The 16,083-nt window shown below is 37.3% G+C and overlaps 1 protein-coding gene across 3 annotated transcripts in view; it reads left to right on the plus strand.

Moving 5' to 3' along the window:
- dpp6a (dipeptidyl-peptidase 6a) overlaps window positions 1–16,083 on the plus strand; it is a 410,674-nt gene that overhangs the window by 283,269 nt on the left and 111,322 nt on the right. For all 3 annotated transcript variants that reach the window (XM_084398650.1, XM_084398651.1, XM_084398649.1), the window contains one exon: window positions 7,201–7,315. In XM_084398650.1, coding sequence (XP_084254776.1) covers window positions 7,201–7,315 — 115 coding nt within the window. The remainder of the gene's footprint in view (window positions 1–7,200; window positions 7,316–16,083) is intronic.

The raw sequence follows: 16,083 nt of genomic DNA on the forward strand, positions 1-16,083 counted from the left end.
CATTAGGGTTTTATGTTACATTTAATGTTGTTAAATTAATGTTTATTGCATTTTTAAAATTTCACGTGTGTTACCATGATGTTGTTTAGTGTTTGTGTGAATGACACTGTGCAGCTTCTATATATTAGTATTAACTTTCTTGTGAAAGAGCTGCTTGTGATGAGCTTTAATTTATCAAGTGATTTTCATCTCCACTGCAATTGGTGGTTGTCAGTGTATTACTATGGTACAAAACCAATATAAATACTTCAATAGGTCAGTAAATTAACAATATGTCAGATAATTAAATACGGTTTATTACTGTAAATTTGTCTGTAATATCTAAAATGTTGCTACCGTATTTTTTACAGAAAATTTCTGGCAACCACAGCTGCCGGTATTTTACCGTAAATGTAACAGATTTTTTTTTTACAGTGTAGAATGTCTAGATAATGTCTGAATGTCTCTAGATCTTGAGCTTTTTTTCTGCTTTTCCACTGACCTGCTTTTCACGTTTCTAAAGCAAAAACGCATTCTGTGTGAACCAGTCCTAAGAAAAGTGTTAAATTGTAAAAATCACAAATCAATGGTCGGGAAATTAGCAAAACTGACACAAATACTGTAGATAAAGTAACTTAGGGGGGAATAGCCTTCCCACTTTTTTTTTCTTTAAATGTTTAAGCCGTGTGGGTAAACTTTTAGACATCTTTTTGCAGGAAGAAGAGTCAGTGTTGTTCCACTCAATGTTGATGGCATTCAAACAGTATCCCAGTTTGTTTGAGTTTAACTAAAATATTCGCTATAGAGTTCAAATCGGGACTCTGATCAAACATGAGCGTGATGTCTTGTTCTCAAACCACTTCTTGGTTGTCTTTGCAATTTGGGCAGGAGGATTTTCTTGCTGAAACATAACATCTGATCATTCCTCTTTAGATAAAAACTTTTAATTTGTGGGAAGCAAGCCATTCTGCAATATTCTCCTGTATTCCAAAGCATTAAATTACTGTTCACAGAGAAGTAGCTCACCAATACCAGCAGCTAGCAAGGCTCTTCACACAATGACACCTCTTCCTCCATGCTTCACTGAGTTAGAGACACATTTATTATTATACTGTATTATTCAGCAGATTTTCGAAGACACCTCTCTAGAGTAGTGGTTCTCAAACCTGTCGTGGAGTACCACCAGCCTTGCACATTTTGTATGTCTCCCTATATCTGACACACCCATTTCAGGTCTTGCAGTCTCTAATAATGAGCTCATGAGCTGAAACAGGTGTGATAGATGAGGAAAACATACAACATGTGCAGGGCTGGTGGTACTCCAGGAGAGGTTTGAGAACCACTGCTCTAGAGCATCACCATGCAACTTTGTGTTTCATTGTGATTCATCACTACACACACAACTTCCATTCTTTCATTCATTCTGTCTTTGATGTTTTTCTGAGACTTTAAGAGTGTTACATTATGCTTAAATTTTGCTGAGTGTACATCACACATCCCAGTTGTTATTATAACTATTATTAATGTATTTCTCTTAAATTTATTGTGCAAAGATTCCCACAGATTCCCAGATGTGGTTTACCTAATCAAATATATTATAGTTTACCATTTAACTTAAAATTGTATGTGTCAACCATTTCTGTAATGCATCTGCAGGGCTCCAGACTAACTTTTTGCCTTGGTTGCACTGGTGCGCCTAACTTTTTTATTTAGGTGCACCTGCACAAAATTTGGGTGCACCCAAATTTTTCCTCGGATGTATCACCTTTAACGCCACAATTTTAAGGTCACCTTTTTATCACGCTCTATACACATTCATATATATTATGTAAATGAATTTAAACAAGAAGGTGTAGGTAAAAACTTTTATTTATTTTTTGAAGCACAATTATTAACGGTATTCCTACTCTTACCGATACTGCTTATCGATACAGTACTTTAACTGTATTCGTATGGTTCTTTTTGTTTTATATATAATAAACAAAGATAAACAATAGATAAACAAAAGATAAACAATTAAACAAAGATACACTTTATATAGGCCTACACAGTGCTTTAATTTCAGGAAGGCCTACTACTGTTCAGGCATGGTCTAAAAAGAAATCTAATAAAGTAATAAAATGTAAAATAACACTGTAAAATTTATCATAAATAGATTAATGCTTATCAAAGCTGAAGTTATTCTTTCGAGAGCTGTGAGTGATTTTTCTCTTGTTGTTTGATTTGCAGTAATGGCGCAATCGTCAGCATGTTTATTAGACTGCGGCCCCTTTAAGACCGGGTGCAGATCTAATAGGCTACTGATGCACCATATTCTCCCAACTATTTCCATAACTACGTCCATTTAAGACATAAACTGTTTTTAGTGAATCTCAAAGCCGGTAATTTTGACACGCTTTTGTGTACAATTGATCGTTTAGACGCGCACAATCTGCACATGAAAGCCGCCATGCGAACAACATCTCTTGCGCAGATTTTTGTGTTTTTAATAGCTCTTTCAATTATTAAACGCGTCCCGCAATTTAGCAACAGTAGCTAGACTGCATTTACAACAATCACCGATCGTGCTGATTCTGAATCTGAGTTTTAGGGAGAAATGACAGCGTAATGCTGCGAAGGGAAGAAGTTGCGCGTAGATAGTTTTTAATGGTTTTACCTCAATATATTATTTTTTATAATCTTTGGAAGCCGAAATTTAAAATAAAATCAGACTAATATAACAGACCTTAAGTGTAACCAGCTAGGCTACGTTTGAATGTTTAATTCTGTCCTCCGTCGTCACTCATTAAGCAGGGCTGTCGTGTTGTGCGAGCTGTGGCATCGTGTGAGAGAAGAGTGTGAGTTCCGTCAAAGGAGAACAAACGCCAACAAACGTTCGTGCAGAGGCAGCGGATGCGAGGACGTTAGGTGCACCGGTGCGACCTAGGAAAAATGTTAGTCGCACACTTACAAAATTTGGGCGCATATGCGACCAAATTGGTCGCACTCTAGAGCCCTGATCTGACTTGAGCATGATAATATTAATGTAATTGCTTAAAGATGTTACTTTCCCTATGACTTTGGGTGCTATTTTTCAGATACCGATTGTGGTGTCATTTATCTGTTGACTCAATATTAACAACAGAAAAAGCAAATCAAAACAAAAATAATCAGCCCATTCGTTGGCATGCACCTGCCATTCAGGTGCTTTTGTGTGTGCACGTGTAACCATCAATCAGACATATTTCTGATAAATTATCTTAAAGGGATATTTCACCGCTGGAAAGATGAATGTGTATTTAAATTGGGTCATTTATGTAGTAGAAATGTGAAATTATTTTAGAAGTTGGTGCCTTCTAGACTGAGAAATCCAGAAAATGTATTTTTGGCTCATGTGGATTTAAGACAACAACTCCCAGAATGCACTTGCTTTGCTGTCCTACGAGGCCACTCCCAAGCCACGCCTACCGGTTACAGAGGGCAGTATTGGAAATGATACAACTAGTCTACTAGTTGACTCGAAACTGAAAAGATGCCGTTTTATCGTGAGATCCCACCCCCTATGGGCGGGTTGAAAACATGCGTAACTAGCTCCTACTACTGGCTGTAGTGTCTCGCCTCTGGCCAAAAAAGCCTCCGATGACGTAAAATTACGATTTTTGCGTCATCTGAGTTTTTTTTTCCAGACACACAATACAGAAATCTCTCGTCTCAGGGGGACATGAGGGAGGGAAGCACGGTCATTCGAAAATACTACTGGGTTTCTACTGATACAAAGCTTAAAGGACAAGTTCGGTATTTTACACTTAAAGCCCTGTTTTCAGATCATTTCTGATGAAATAGAACGGTTAAGATTGAAATTTGGACAAATGCTGCTGGCCCGAGAATTTTCGGTTTCTGTGGTAGCACCCCCCCCCACCTCCACAATGGTTGCATAGATGCACTGGAACAATCCTTCCTAAAACGCATTAAACTTGAAACTCACCGAGTGGTCAGGGGTGTTCACTGATATGCTCACACAAAAATCGCTGCAAAAGATGCTTTCCAACAGGTTTTATCGTAGTTTTTGTCCAACTCCATTGACTTGTATTGGATGTGCTGTGAGGTACGGTATTACTCCGCCGCCGGAAACGACCAACCAACTGGGCTGGAGTGTCTATTATTCAAGCTCACAACGGAAGAATGTACGGGTGTGAGGCGTTTGGAAAAATAGGTCCACAGTTTTACAATGAATGGTAAAACACCTGTTGGAAAGCATCTTTTGCAGCGATTTTTGTGTGAGCATATCAGTGAACACCCCTGACCACTCGGTGAGTTTCACTTCTTTGTAAACGAAAGTTTAATGCGTTTTAGGAAGGATTGTTCCAGTGCACCTATGCAGCCATTGTGGAGCTGGGGGGGGATGCTACCACAGAAACCGAAAATTCTCGGGCCAGCAGCATGTGTCCAAATTTCAATCTTAACCGTTCTATTTCATCAGAAACGATCTGAAAACAGGGCTTTAAGTGTAAAATACCGAATTTGTCCTTTAATGATAATCGGTGAAGCATCCCTTTAATGTGTCTCATTAAGACGCAGAGCATTGTGGGTAAAATATACCCAGCTGTTATTGTCACTAGGATCGCATATGTGAAGTAAGGCAGCAGGGATCCAGACTAACTTTTTTTTACTAGAAACGCTGTAGCCCCTGACTCAAAATGTTAGGAGCGCAAGCAGAAAAATTAGGGGCACACCTTAAATCAGCTTGCAATGCAATTATTCAAATTTCCCCCAAAATAACTGTAATACTGACAAATTCTTTAATAATACATAGACTTAACGTACAGATATTACAATGTGCAGTTTTATTTTAAGTTCACAGGGCTCCAGACTAACATTTGAGGGAAGCAGCACTGGAGCCACTGAGTTCTACAAAAAATATCTGGTAGCACTGGGGCTGACAATAAAGCACCAAGCTTAATTTAGGGTGTAGATGAAATTAACTTTAATTATTATCATTCATAATGTCTTAATAATAATTAAAAAGTAAAACGAGTGAAACAATGTATATTAGGGAGTGAAAATAGCCAATAAGCATCTTACTGTTTATTATGGTAAAAAATATATATATATTTTTTTTTTTAATAACAGTTTTCCTACATCTTAAATTGTTTAGTTTTAGGACAGTCTTTGAAGGATGAAAAAAATGTGTTGGTCATCACATTAAACATAACATTTATATATGATATTATAGTTTTGAAGTGCTGGAAAAAGATGTGTAGTACTTGTAAGCGTTTGACTATTTCTGTCACAATACCATAGTTATGGTTAGAGTTAATACATTAGCCTAAATCCATGGTGAATGTTGCTGATTTGTGGACTGAAAGCCTTCTATAAGTGTTTTTCCTAGTTTCCACATCAGCGCTGTTTGAGCTGATATCTATGGTTTATAACAGAGAACTCTGCGCCGAATCGGAATGTTTCTCACTGGATCTTGCAGCGATTGATGTTATTAATTCTGAGGCAAATTCAATGGATTTCTTCACTGGATTTCCAGAGTCTGGATCTCCTAGTAACAGTGTCGCGTGATTGAGATCGGCCCGCGACTGGCAAGTTTGGGGCGCTGCGCTGTCTGTTATTGGTCCCAACCAATAACCGGTCCGTGAAACATAAATAATTGATCACGCCGGCAAGAAAAATGGTCGCGGTCTGGAGCCCTGGGCAGGGTGAAAGGTGCCGTTGGTGGTTAGTGCTGTAATGATGTGTCTCTATTCACATGAGACTCAGTTGCTATGTCTACATACTGGAAAGGAAGAGTCTGTCTGTGTGACCCTAGAGAGGAAGAGAGAAACAGAGAGAGAGAGAGAGAGAAAGGGACTTTAATGAGTCCTTGTAATGGGTGTCCCGGTAAACAGGCTCTGGCTACTGTTATCTCCAGGCTAATGATGTCTGGCGCGCTATTCAATTAGGACAGGAACAAGGTCACTAACAGCTCAGGCCTTAAAGAGTTTAATGCCGCCCTCGCCACTAGACTTCCACTTCATTAGTCTGAGTTGAGTCCAATAAAAATGTCAGCCGCTGGAACACAGGCCACAGCCGCATGCTACTTTCAACTCTATTTGCATGCATTCTGCTATGAAGTTCAAATGCTCTGTGTCTACTAACTGTCTGCTTGTTGTGAATCTTGTGTTTTGGCGGCATCTGTATGAGCGGGTCTGTTCTCTGCTTTTTTAATAAACAAACTGTTTTGATTTATTGAGTTTATTGTGTGTCATTCACACTTGATTCATCGCCAGTTTGAAATGGCTCCTCTTTTGCTCAAATTTATGTTTTCATGTGGAGGAACTTCCAATAATTGATCAAATTTGTTTCAGTTAGAGCTACTGCTAAATATTTATTGAGAAAATTTGCTCTGTTTTATGCTTAACATCAATTAATTAATCTCAAATTTGAAAAAAAAAAACACAAAAAAAATGTTTTTCTTTACTCCACATAGATCTTATGCACAACACATGAACCAAATACAAATGATGTATGTGTTTTTTTGGACTTTAGAAATTAAAACGCCCTCAAGCTTTTCAGAACTTCAAACTTTATTTAACCAATAAATCTTCCTCTGTTGCTGGAAGAAAAAAAAGTCAAATGTTCAAAAGTTCGGAGTTAGTATGATTTATTTTTATTTTTCTGTAAGAAATTAATACTTTTATTCGGCTAAGATGCATTGCATTAATCAAAAGTGACAGTAAAGACTTTTATTAGTTATAAAACAAATTTACATTTTAAATAAATGCTGTCCTTTCGAACTTTCTATTTATCAAGGAATCCTGAAAAATAAAATATCACGGTTTGAACAAAAAGTATTAGCTGCATCTGTTTTCAACACTGATAATAATAATAAATGTTTCAGGAACAACAAATCAGCATCTTAGAAGGAATTCTGAAGGATCATGTGACACTGAAGACTGGAGTTATTCCATCACAGGAATAAATGACCTTTTATTATATTGAAATAGAAAAGATTTTAATCAAATCAAATCAAATAAATGCAGCTTTGATGAGCATTACCAGCCCCAAACTTTTGAACAATAGTGTATGTCACACTAAATGACACTTTTTTACACAGATGTTGGCAGAATTTGTTTTAGTCCAACAGCAGTTTCCCAGGAGGTGCTGCTCACTGGCACACAACTGTCCTTGACTAACCTCCCATTTGCATTCATCGACTCACATGCTTTCTCTCTCTTTGTCCGTCTCTTTCTGTAGGAGCTGGTGGGAAGTAACCCTCCGCAGAGGAACTGGAAGGGAATAGCGATTGCACTGCTTGTTATTCTGGTCATCTGCTCTCTGATCGTCACCTCTGTCATTTTGCTGACTCCAGGTAAGGAGCCTGGGAGCAAAGGGCCCGGGGCCACGAGCCTCTAGGCCATGGTGCACACACACACACACACATAATGCTGTTAACAAACCAGAATGTTTCAAGTGTCTACATACAGGTGCACAATCCTATTACAGACACAGCCTTTCAAGTTACTGCATCCTGCCAGAACACCTTGAATGCTTTCCAAAACATATTGGCTTGTACTTGGAAGTTTCAATTGGGACTGGTTTATGTAACACGACCATGCAAACAAACTAAAAACATGGAAGGTTCTGGACACATTCAATGCGGCTAAACAACACAAATATAAAGTATATGGGCTTCAGACTGCAACTGAATTGGTCACAAACAGTTTTGAGCTCGATACTCAATTAAAAAATGTGTTATTGCTCTTCACTCCTTTCAAAAGTAATATTATTACTTTACTTATTAATTCCTGGCAACAGTAATTCGTTACACTACAAGTTAAAGGGTGCAACTTGTTACAGCACTTTCCCAAACATCCGCCTTTCAAGATGCACGTGGAAATTTTTCTGATCCTTGACACGCGGGCAGCAGCAAAAAGGTGATTCTGTGCCAGTTTGATCTAATATTTGATGTTGTGGATTTAAGTAGCAAATAAGATTCGCCAAAATTATTAAATATATTTTGAGACAAAGGTCTTCTTAATGATTTTTAGTTTTGTTCAAGGTAATTTAAGTTTTTCAATAACGGAAGAATTTGTAAAAGTATGGTATTTGGGGTAAAAGGCGCCCCTGCTGTTAGGGCAAAATACACAATAATTAACATAATAAATTACATAAATAATAAACAGCTGGCTGACTTTTCCGTTTGCTGACATGACATTGTAAGATTCAGATGGTAAATATCATATATTAAGATGGGCGCCCACCTTAGAGATAGTCACCATATTTATAATGAAACTATCATATTTAAAAAATACGATATTAATAATATCATATAATAAAATACAATTTATTGTTACTATTGTAAATCTATATTAAATTATTATGGGGTCTCCTTTAATACTTTCAGAATCTTTAGTTTTTAAAATAATTGTGTTACTGTAATTTAAAAAAAACAAAAATCTTCTCTGCCATTGAAATAGTACTAAAAGAAGCATCCAAACAGTAAAGAACAGGATTAAGCTCTCAGCAGTGGAGGAAGAACCATATTTAAGTGCAGTTTATACGTGGCCAGTGAAGCCTGTTACTGGGCAATATAAATCTCTGCATTCCCTTGCTCTGAAAGCCATTAAAATCTCCCAGCCGTGCTTTAATTAGTGTGCTGTGAATGCTGGTTTGCCTACATTAAACTAGCAGATTCAGTCTTTGAGAAACTAATTGAGTAGTTTTGTGTTATTTCATACATTTACATATTTCTCTAATAATAAGCTCAGTGTAAAATATTTTAATGGGAGGCATATATTGAGATGAGACACTGATTGTTTTTTTCTGCTTTTGAGCGTGTGTGTGTGTGTGTGCTCTTAAGTATATGGTTTATGAGGACACAAATGTGTGTAATGACATGGCTATACAACATAAACATGGTTTACCAAATGGGTCGTAAAACAAATGGCTTAAAACACACTAAATTATGTTTTTTGAAATTCAAAAAATGCAGAAAGTTTTCTGTGATGGGTAGGTTTAGAGGTGGGGATAGTGTAGGGGGATAGAATATACAGTTTGTACAGTATAAAAAACATTATGCCTATGGAGAGTTCCTGTAAACCACATATACAAGTATGTGCGTGTTGACATCCTCTTCTGTCCATTTGGACACCTTGTCATGCTGCAGTCTTTCACTTCACGTCTGTGCTCTATCTAAACTGGAGCAGGTGATGGTTCAGGCAGTCAGGCTAATAGAGCATAGAGAATGAGCACAGGCCGTAGAGACCGAGCAGGTGGCATTTCTAGCTTGAGTCCTGACGCCACTCCAAAACTACAGGACATTGGACAGGTCTCAAAGATCTCTACAGACTTCTGCCTGTAAACCAGGTCACTTACATAAGTGCACCTGATTTATCCAAGGCACATTGCAAATAATCCTATTCTTGATGTCAAAATGACACCATTTGCCCATTGTACTTATACACAATGTGACATTTCACATTTGAGTCATTCGAGTCAAATAGAATGTTTAATGACAAAAACATGTGGGGTGGGATTTTATGTATCAGTAATTGATTGGATCATGAGAAGTGGTCTCCAAAATGTTGATGATTAGATGGGGAGAGTTTAAAAAAGCAAGAGGAAATGGCGACTTTAGCAAAATCTATGTCAGTTTTTCCCCTAGGATTTTTTTCCGGGGGGGTGGTAGACCCCCCGAAACTACTTGTCATAGCCTTCAAAAGCTGAGCTGCTCTCTGCCAGAACTGTTGTACACCATACAATTTTTAGTAATCAAAAAGCATGTCTCATTAATTATCAAATAAATCTGATATATATATATATATATATATATATATATATATATATATATATATATATATATATATATATATATATATATATATACAGTGCAATGCATAAGTGAATACACCCATGCTAAAGTTGACTAAAAAGAGGAATAAAAAATCATTTTTTGGAAATTGAACTTAATGCCTTAATTTAAAAAATTAGGAAAAATCCAACCTTTAAGGACACCAATTTTCTTTGTGAATGAATAATGTATCGTAAATAAATAAATGTTCTTCCTTAAAATACATGGTGCATAAGTGAGTACACCCCTATGTTAAATTCCCATAGAGGCAGGCAGATTTTTATTTTTAAGTATTTTTTTTAATTTATTTTTTTAGGATACTATGCATCCTGATAAAGTTCCCTTGGCCTTTGGAATTAAAATAGCCCCACATCATCACATAGCCTTCACCATACCTAGAGATTGGCATGGTTTTATTTCAGTTAGCCTAAAAGCTAGTTTGATTTGCATTGAGAGATGATCTTATGGAAAGTACCCCATGCCAATCTCTAGGTGTGGTGAAGGCTATGTGATGATGTGGGGCTATTTTAATATATATATATATGTATGTATGTATATGTGTGTTTCCCCTACCATTGTTAAAAAAAAAAAAAAAAAAAAAAAAACGGACACCATGTAGTACTTTTAGCAGTAAAAATGTCAGAGGGGACTTGAGAAGGTGACTATCCTAAAAAGGCACAAAAAAAAAAAAATCTTAAAAGCAACAAAATCCGGGGAGGTGTGACGAGGGTGTGATGTATATATGTGGGGTGTGACGAGACACTTATCTCACGAGACGAGACTCGAGATTGAGTTCACGAGAACGAGATGAGATGAGTTTTGCCATAAACTCAACTGACTGGCTTTTCTCCTGGGTGATTTCATGAGTCTCTTCAGACTTTACTGTACATTTATGAGCTTCCAGAACTTCTGAGTGAGGCTGTGTGTGACCTCCCAATTGAACTAATTTCCGCACATTGAACATAGAAATAGTATAAATAACAAAAATAAATAACAGTTTTAAGCTTATTAAGTGCAAACAATAAGTGCAAGTGCAATTAAGTACTGTAGCACACAGACTCTTTATAATTGTTGTGAAATTGCTGTTTTATTTTGCGCCGGCAGTTATAGGGTTAAGGCAGTGAGTTCGGAAAAAGGCCGGGTAAAGAGTAATGATCGAGAGAAACGATCGAGTGAGTTGGCTGGTGCGTTTTGTGTACAGTTGTTCTTGCGTTCCGATTAAAAGTTTAGAAACGGAGCCTCCCTTGTTTGTCGTTCTTCAGACGTTACAGTACTCTCTCAATATTCAAAGTGCAAACAGAGACCAGAGCCACAGCTACACAGTCCAGAGATAGGTTTGATATTGGGAGACAGACTATTGTATGCAGCCTAATTTGCGCGCATCAGGGAGCACGCGTTTCATTTACACTTTCGAGTTCGCGATCGCACATACTCTGTGTATAGGGAGCGCATTCTACAAGAGAAGACATTTGTCATCCGCCATCATGAGATCAGTGAACCTTGATTCCTGCTGCACTGTGTGCGACTGCAAAGCTGGATGAGTAGAGAAGACGTTTACAATAGTTTACAATGGTTTTTATTTATATAAAAACAGCAAAACGATAGCGCTAAACGCCTCATTCGCGCCGCAGGACCTCTAGACGCGTGTAAACGCATCTTTACATTGACTTAACATTGAAATCACTCGCGCCAGACGCTCAAGAGTGAGTGAGCAATCAAAAATACTTTGCTTGCCTTTAGCCCAGGCACGGCGCCAGGATTCCAGTTTTGGATGGGCCAGACCAATTGTGGGTGGGCCTTAAATTAAAAACGTTATCCTATATATTACAGAAAGCTTGAAATGTCTACTTTTAAACGAAAATATTCAAAACCAAAAGAAATAGGCTACTCTCTGATTATGTAATCCATATGAAATGTGCATTTCTCTCTGGCGTTCATGGCGAGTCCGCATCGTCAACTTCATCTTTGCAGCGACACAGAAAACACCTGGTTATTAATAAACAATTAAATGTCTCCTTGCTAATTTAGACACATTCATAATCATTACTTTAACCGGTTCTTTGTGGCAAGTTTTATGCGTGCGGTCATAACGCTCATTATCCTGTAGGCTATATAGCATATTTAAGTAATTAAATTAAGATAAAGAGGCGATTTTTCCACGAATGGCTTAAATGAACAACTACTAGTCGACTAGAAAAAAAAAAATTTGTTGGAGGCAGCCCTTATTCCACATATTTTCGAACCAGCAGGCCAATCTGGGCTGAGCGAGCGACCCTGCGGAATGAGCGAGCGGAGCGAAATATTCAGAAATGTGCTCTCCGCTCACGAGCTCTGATCGGAACAAACCCGAACCTCACTGTCTGCTGAACTTGCGCAGAAACATCAAAATAGACATAGCCAGCTTTTTAAAATTGTTTTTAAAACTAAACATTTAGACTATTTTAGCACAAATTATGAGCTTATTGCCGATTTTGTATAATTCTTGACAAAATTAGAATATATTAAAAGGTTTTTTTTTTTTTTTGTTTTTTTTTTGGGTGGGCCTGTTGAAAAGTGGGTGGCGTCTCGCAAGTGTTGATAGGCTATTACTCGTGAGGTGTAACCAATCAGATAGCGCTGTGGGCAGGACATTGAGCAAGTCTGCAGAGTGGTGATTACAGAGAGGCTGCGGCAGCTATATCAGAGCCAGCCAAAGTAGCGCATTTTTAAATAAAATTGCCTTTAATCAAACCACGGATCCGTGATAAGTTTTGTGATCCGTCTCACCACTAGTGTAGTAGCACTGATCACTACTTTGAGGGGGGGATAAAAATAATTAAGCAGAGGCAGGGAAACATTGACCAGAAAGGGGGAAATCCCATATAAATCCCAATTTTATATATATATATATATATATTTATTTATTTATTTATTTATTTATTTATTTATTTATTTAATTATTATTATTATTATTATTATTATTATTATTTTTATTTTTTTTTCAGTTAAGAAAGTGAAAATGTAATGTAATATATTCTAGACTAATAACACATAAACCAGCAATAAACCTTTTCCAAACCTTTTTTTTATGTTAATGTCGATAATCAAGGCCTATATACAGCTGTAAAAAATAAAAATAAAAACATTAAAAAAACACTTACCTCAAAATATTACAATATTTAATTTCAAACTTGATTAATTACCAATCATAAAGTATAAATACCGGGTATGTCTCGGTCTAGTTCAGCACTCTCAACCACAATCATGGGGAAGTCTGCTGACTTGACAGTTGTCCAGAAGACGATCATTGACACCACAAAAGGTCATGGCTGAAAGGGCTGGCTGTTCGCAGAGCGCTGAATGAAGCATGGTCATGGAAAGTTGACTGGAAGGAAAAATTCAAGAACTTGGGAGAGCTTCACAAGGAGTGGACTGAAGCTGGAGTCAGTGCATCAAGAGCCAGCACGCACAGACGTCTTCTGGAAATGGGCTTCAACTGTCACACTCCTAGTACCAAGCCACTCCTGAACCAGAGACAATGTCAGAAGCATCTTACCTGGGCTAAAGAGAAAAAGAAAAAAGAGCTGGACTGTAGCTCAGTGGTCCAAAGTCCTCATTTCAGATGAAAGTAAATTTTGCATTTAATTTGGTAATCAAGGTCACAGAGTCTGGAGGAAGAGTGAATCCTACTTGCTTGAAGTTTCCACAGTCAGTGATGTTTTGAGGTGTCATGTCATCTGCTAGTGTTGGTCCACTGTGTTTCATCAAATCCTAAGTCAACGCAGTCGTCTACCAGGAGATTTTAGTGTACTTCATGCTTCCATCTGGTGACAAGCTTCATGGAGATGCCGATTTCCTTTTCCAGCAGGATTTAGCACTTGCCCACAGTGCCAAAATAACTACTGACGGATTTGCTCGCCATGATATTATTGTGCTTGATTGGCCAGCCAACTCGTCTGACCTGAATCCCATTGAGAATCTATGGGGTATTGTCAAGAAGAGGATGAGAAACAACCGACCCAACAATACAGATGAGCTGAAAGCTGCTTTCAAAGCAACCTGGGCTTCAATAACGCCTAAGCAGTGCCACAGGCTGATCGCCTCAATGCCACGCAGCATTGATGCAGTAATTCATGCTAAAGGTGCCCCGACCAAGTATTGAGTGCATAAATGAACATATACTTTTCAGAACTTGAATTCTTTTTGTATTGTAAATGCTTTTTTGATTTATCATAGGAAATATTCTAATAATTTCATATATATATATGTATATTTGCTTTAGAGGTGGAAAAAGTTTTTAAAAAGACAAACCCTTTTTCTCTCTTTGAATTAATGTGCATGATAAATCATACATAAGACCAGGCAACATTATTAAGACAGTTAATATGGCCATTTATGATATACATTTTTGTTTTATTCAGCAAGGATGCATTAAATTGACCAAAAATTACAGTGAATGTGTTTATATATTTATACAAATGATTATATTTCGAATAAAAGTGATTATTCAAGATTTCTGTTCATAAAATCCATAAAAAAAAAAAAATCCACACTTCCCACACTTCATTAAGCAGCACAACCATTTCCAACACTGATTATAATAAATGTTTCTTGAGCAGCAAATCAGCAGAATTATTTCTGAAAGATCATGTGACACTGAAGACTGGTGCTGATGCTGAAATTTCAGCTTTGTTATTACAGGAAAATATACAAATGTAAAACATATTCAAATAGAAAACAGTTATTTAAAACTGTAGTAACATTTTACAATATTACTGTTATTTTGATCAAATAAGTATACAACCTTGGTGAGCATAAAAAACTGCTTTCAAAAACATTTAAAAAATCATACAGACCACAAACTTTAAAATGGTATAGTGTGCGGATGGATGGATGGGTGGGTAGATAGATAATTTATTTATTATACATATATTTATTTATTATATTTATGTTGTAAATCTATAACCTCATACAATTTACAGAACCTTTTTTTCTAAAGAAAATTTCAACTTTAAAAACATTGCCCTTCCCAGGAGTCCCAGGAGGGGGTCTTAGTAATAGAGCCCCTGTCAGTTCATCCTCCTCCCCTCTGCCCCGCTGATGAACAGTTCAGTGTTATCCACACTGCCAGATACAAAACGCTCCTGACACCCCACCACACTCCATCAATGATGTTCCTCTGGATGTCCTCTTGTCCTGATGTTTTTCTCAATCTCTGATCGTGTCTCACTGTGACATGTCCTCTCTTTCATGTAACAGATTGGTTGATATGATGGGGCTCGATCAGTGCTTTGACTGGAAAACTGGGTCAGGTCTTCTTTTATCTCAGCTTTATTATTATTTTTTTAAAGAAAACACTTCTCACTGAAGTCTGACACTTGACTGACACAATGACAGCTAATTGGACATGTCAGAGAAGCTCATTCCTCAGAGGGTTTGTGATGGAAACTTATTTTTCCGGGAAGGACTCTTTTTCGCACAAATCTCTCAGGAACAGTTGCGCTCCATGGCACCATAGTGGGAGGTCTGTCAGATAACCTTCCCAGAGTTATTTTCTCTTCTCTGTCCTGTTGTTACATAAATTGCACTTTCCTTCTGCGTAGAGATCAGCCAAGTCACCTTCCGACTTTCCAGGATTTTTTCAGTGCGATTGCCGGAGTAATTCTCCCCCCCCAAAAAAAGTTATTTTAAACGCCTTTAAATATTTTGCTGATATCTAAGCTGACAGCAGTGAATTGAGTCATTTACACCAGCCTCTCTCATGAATACCAACAAAGTCAGAGTACATGGACAATCCTGTGTGCACATCTTTTAAAGCACAAGATTCAATGAAAACATTGTCAATGCATCGAAAATACAGATGGCCTTTAATAATGTTCTTTCCTCAGCATTCACGTTGCATTGTCACATCAGCAAATGATGTAAATAACACTCTCTTATTCTGCTCCACAACAACGAAGCAGCATATATTAAGAAAAATAATTAATCATACACTGAACCGGAAGGTATTCATTTCCTTTTAATCGTTTCATTAACTTTGGGCCGTAGGGCTGACAAGAAAGATCCACATGTCTGTCAAACAAAGAGCAGTGCATATGAAATCAGCAGTACGTTAGACCTACAGTCTTACAGATAACACTGTAATCTTCTTAACAAAAGTTCCTTTCATTCAGCCATTCTCACTTTGAAGTGGAGATCATCTCCCATTTCTGCAGCTAATGAAAGCTCTTGCTGCTCTTTAATTAATGCCTGTGATTGTCCTCATTTTCTTATTTGTTCAATTACATGGTCCTAATTTTCGCCATTTT

This window comes from Rutilus rutilus, assembly GCF_951802725.1.
Source record: "Rutilus rutilus genome assembly, chromosome: 24".
Lineage (NCBI taxonomy): Eukaryota > Metazoa > Chordata > Actinopteri > Cypriniformes > Leuciscidae > Rutilus > Rutilus rutilus.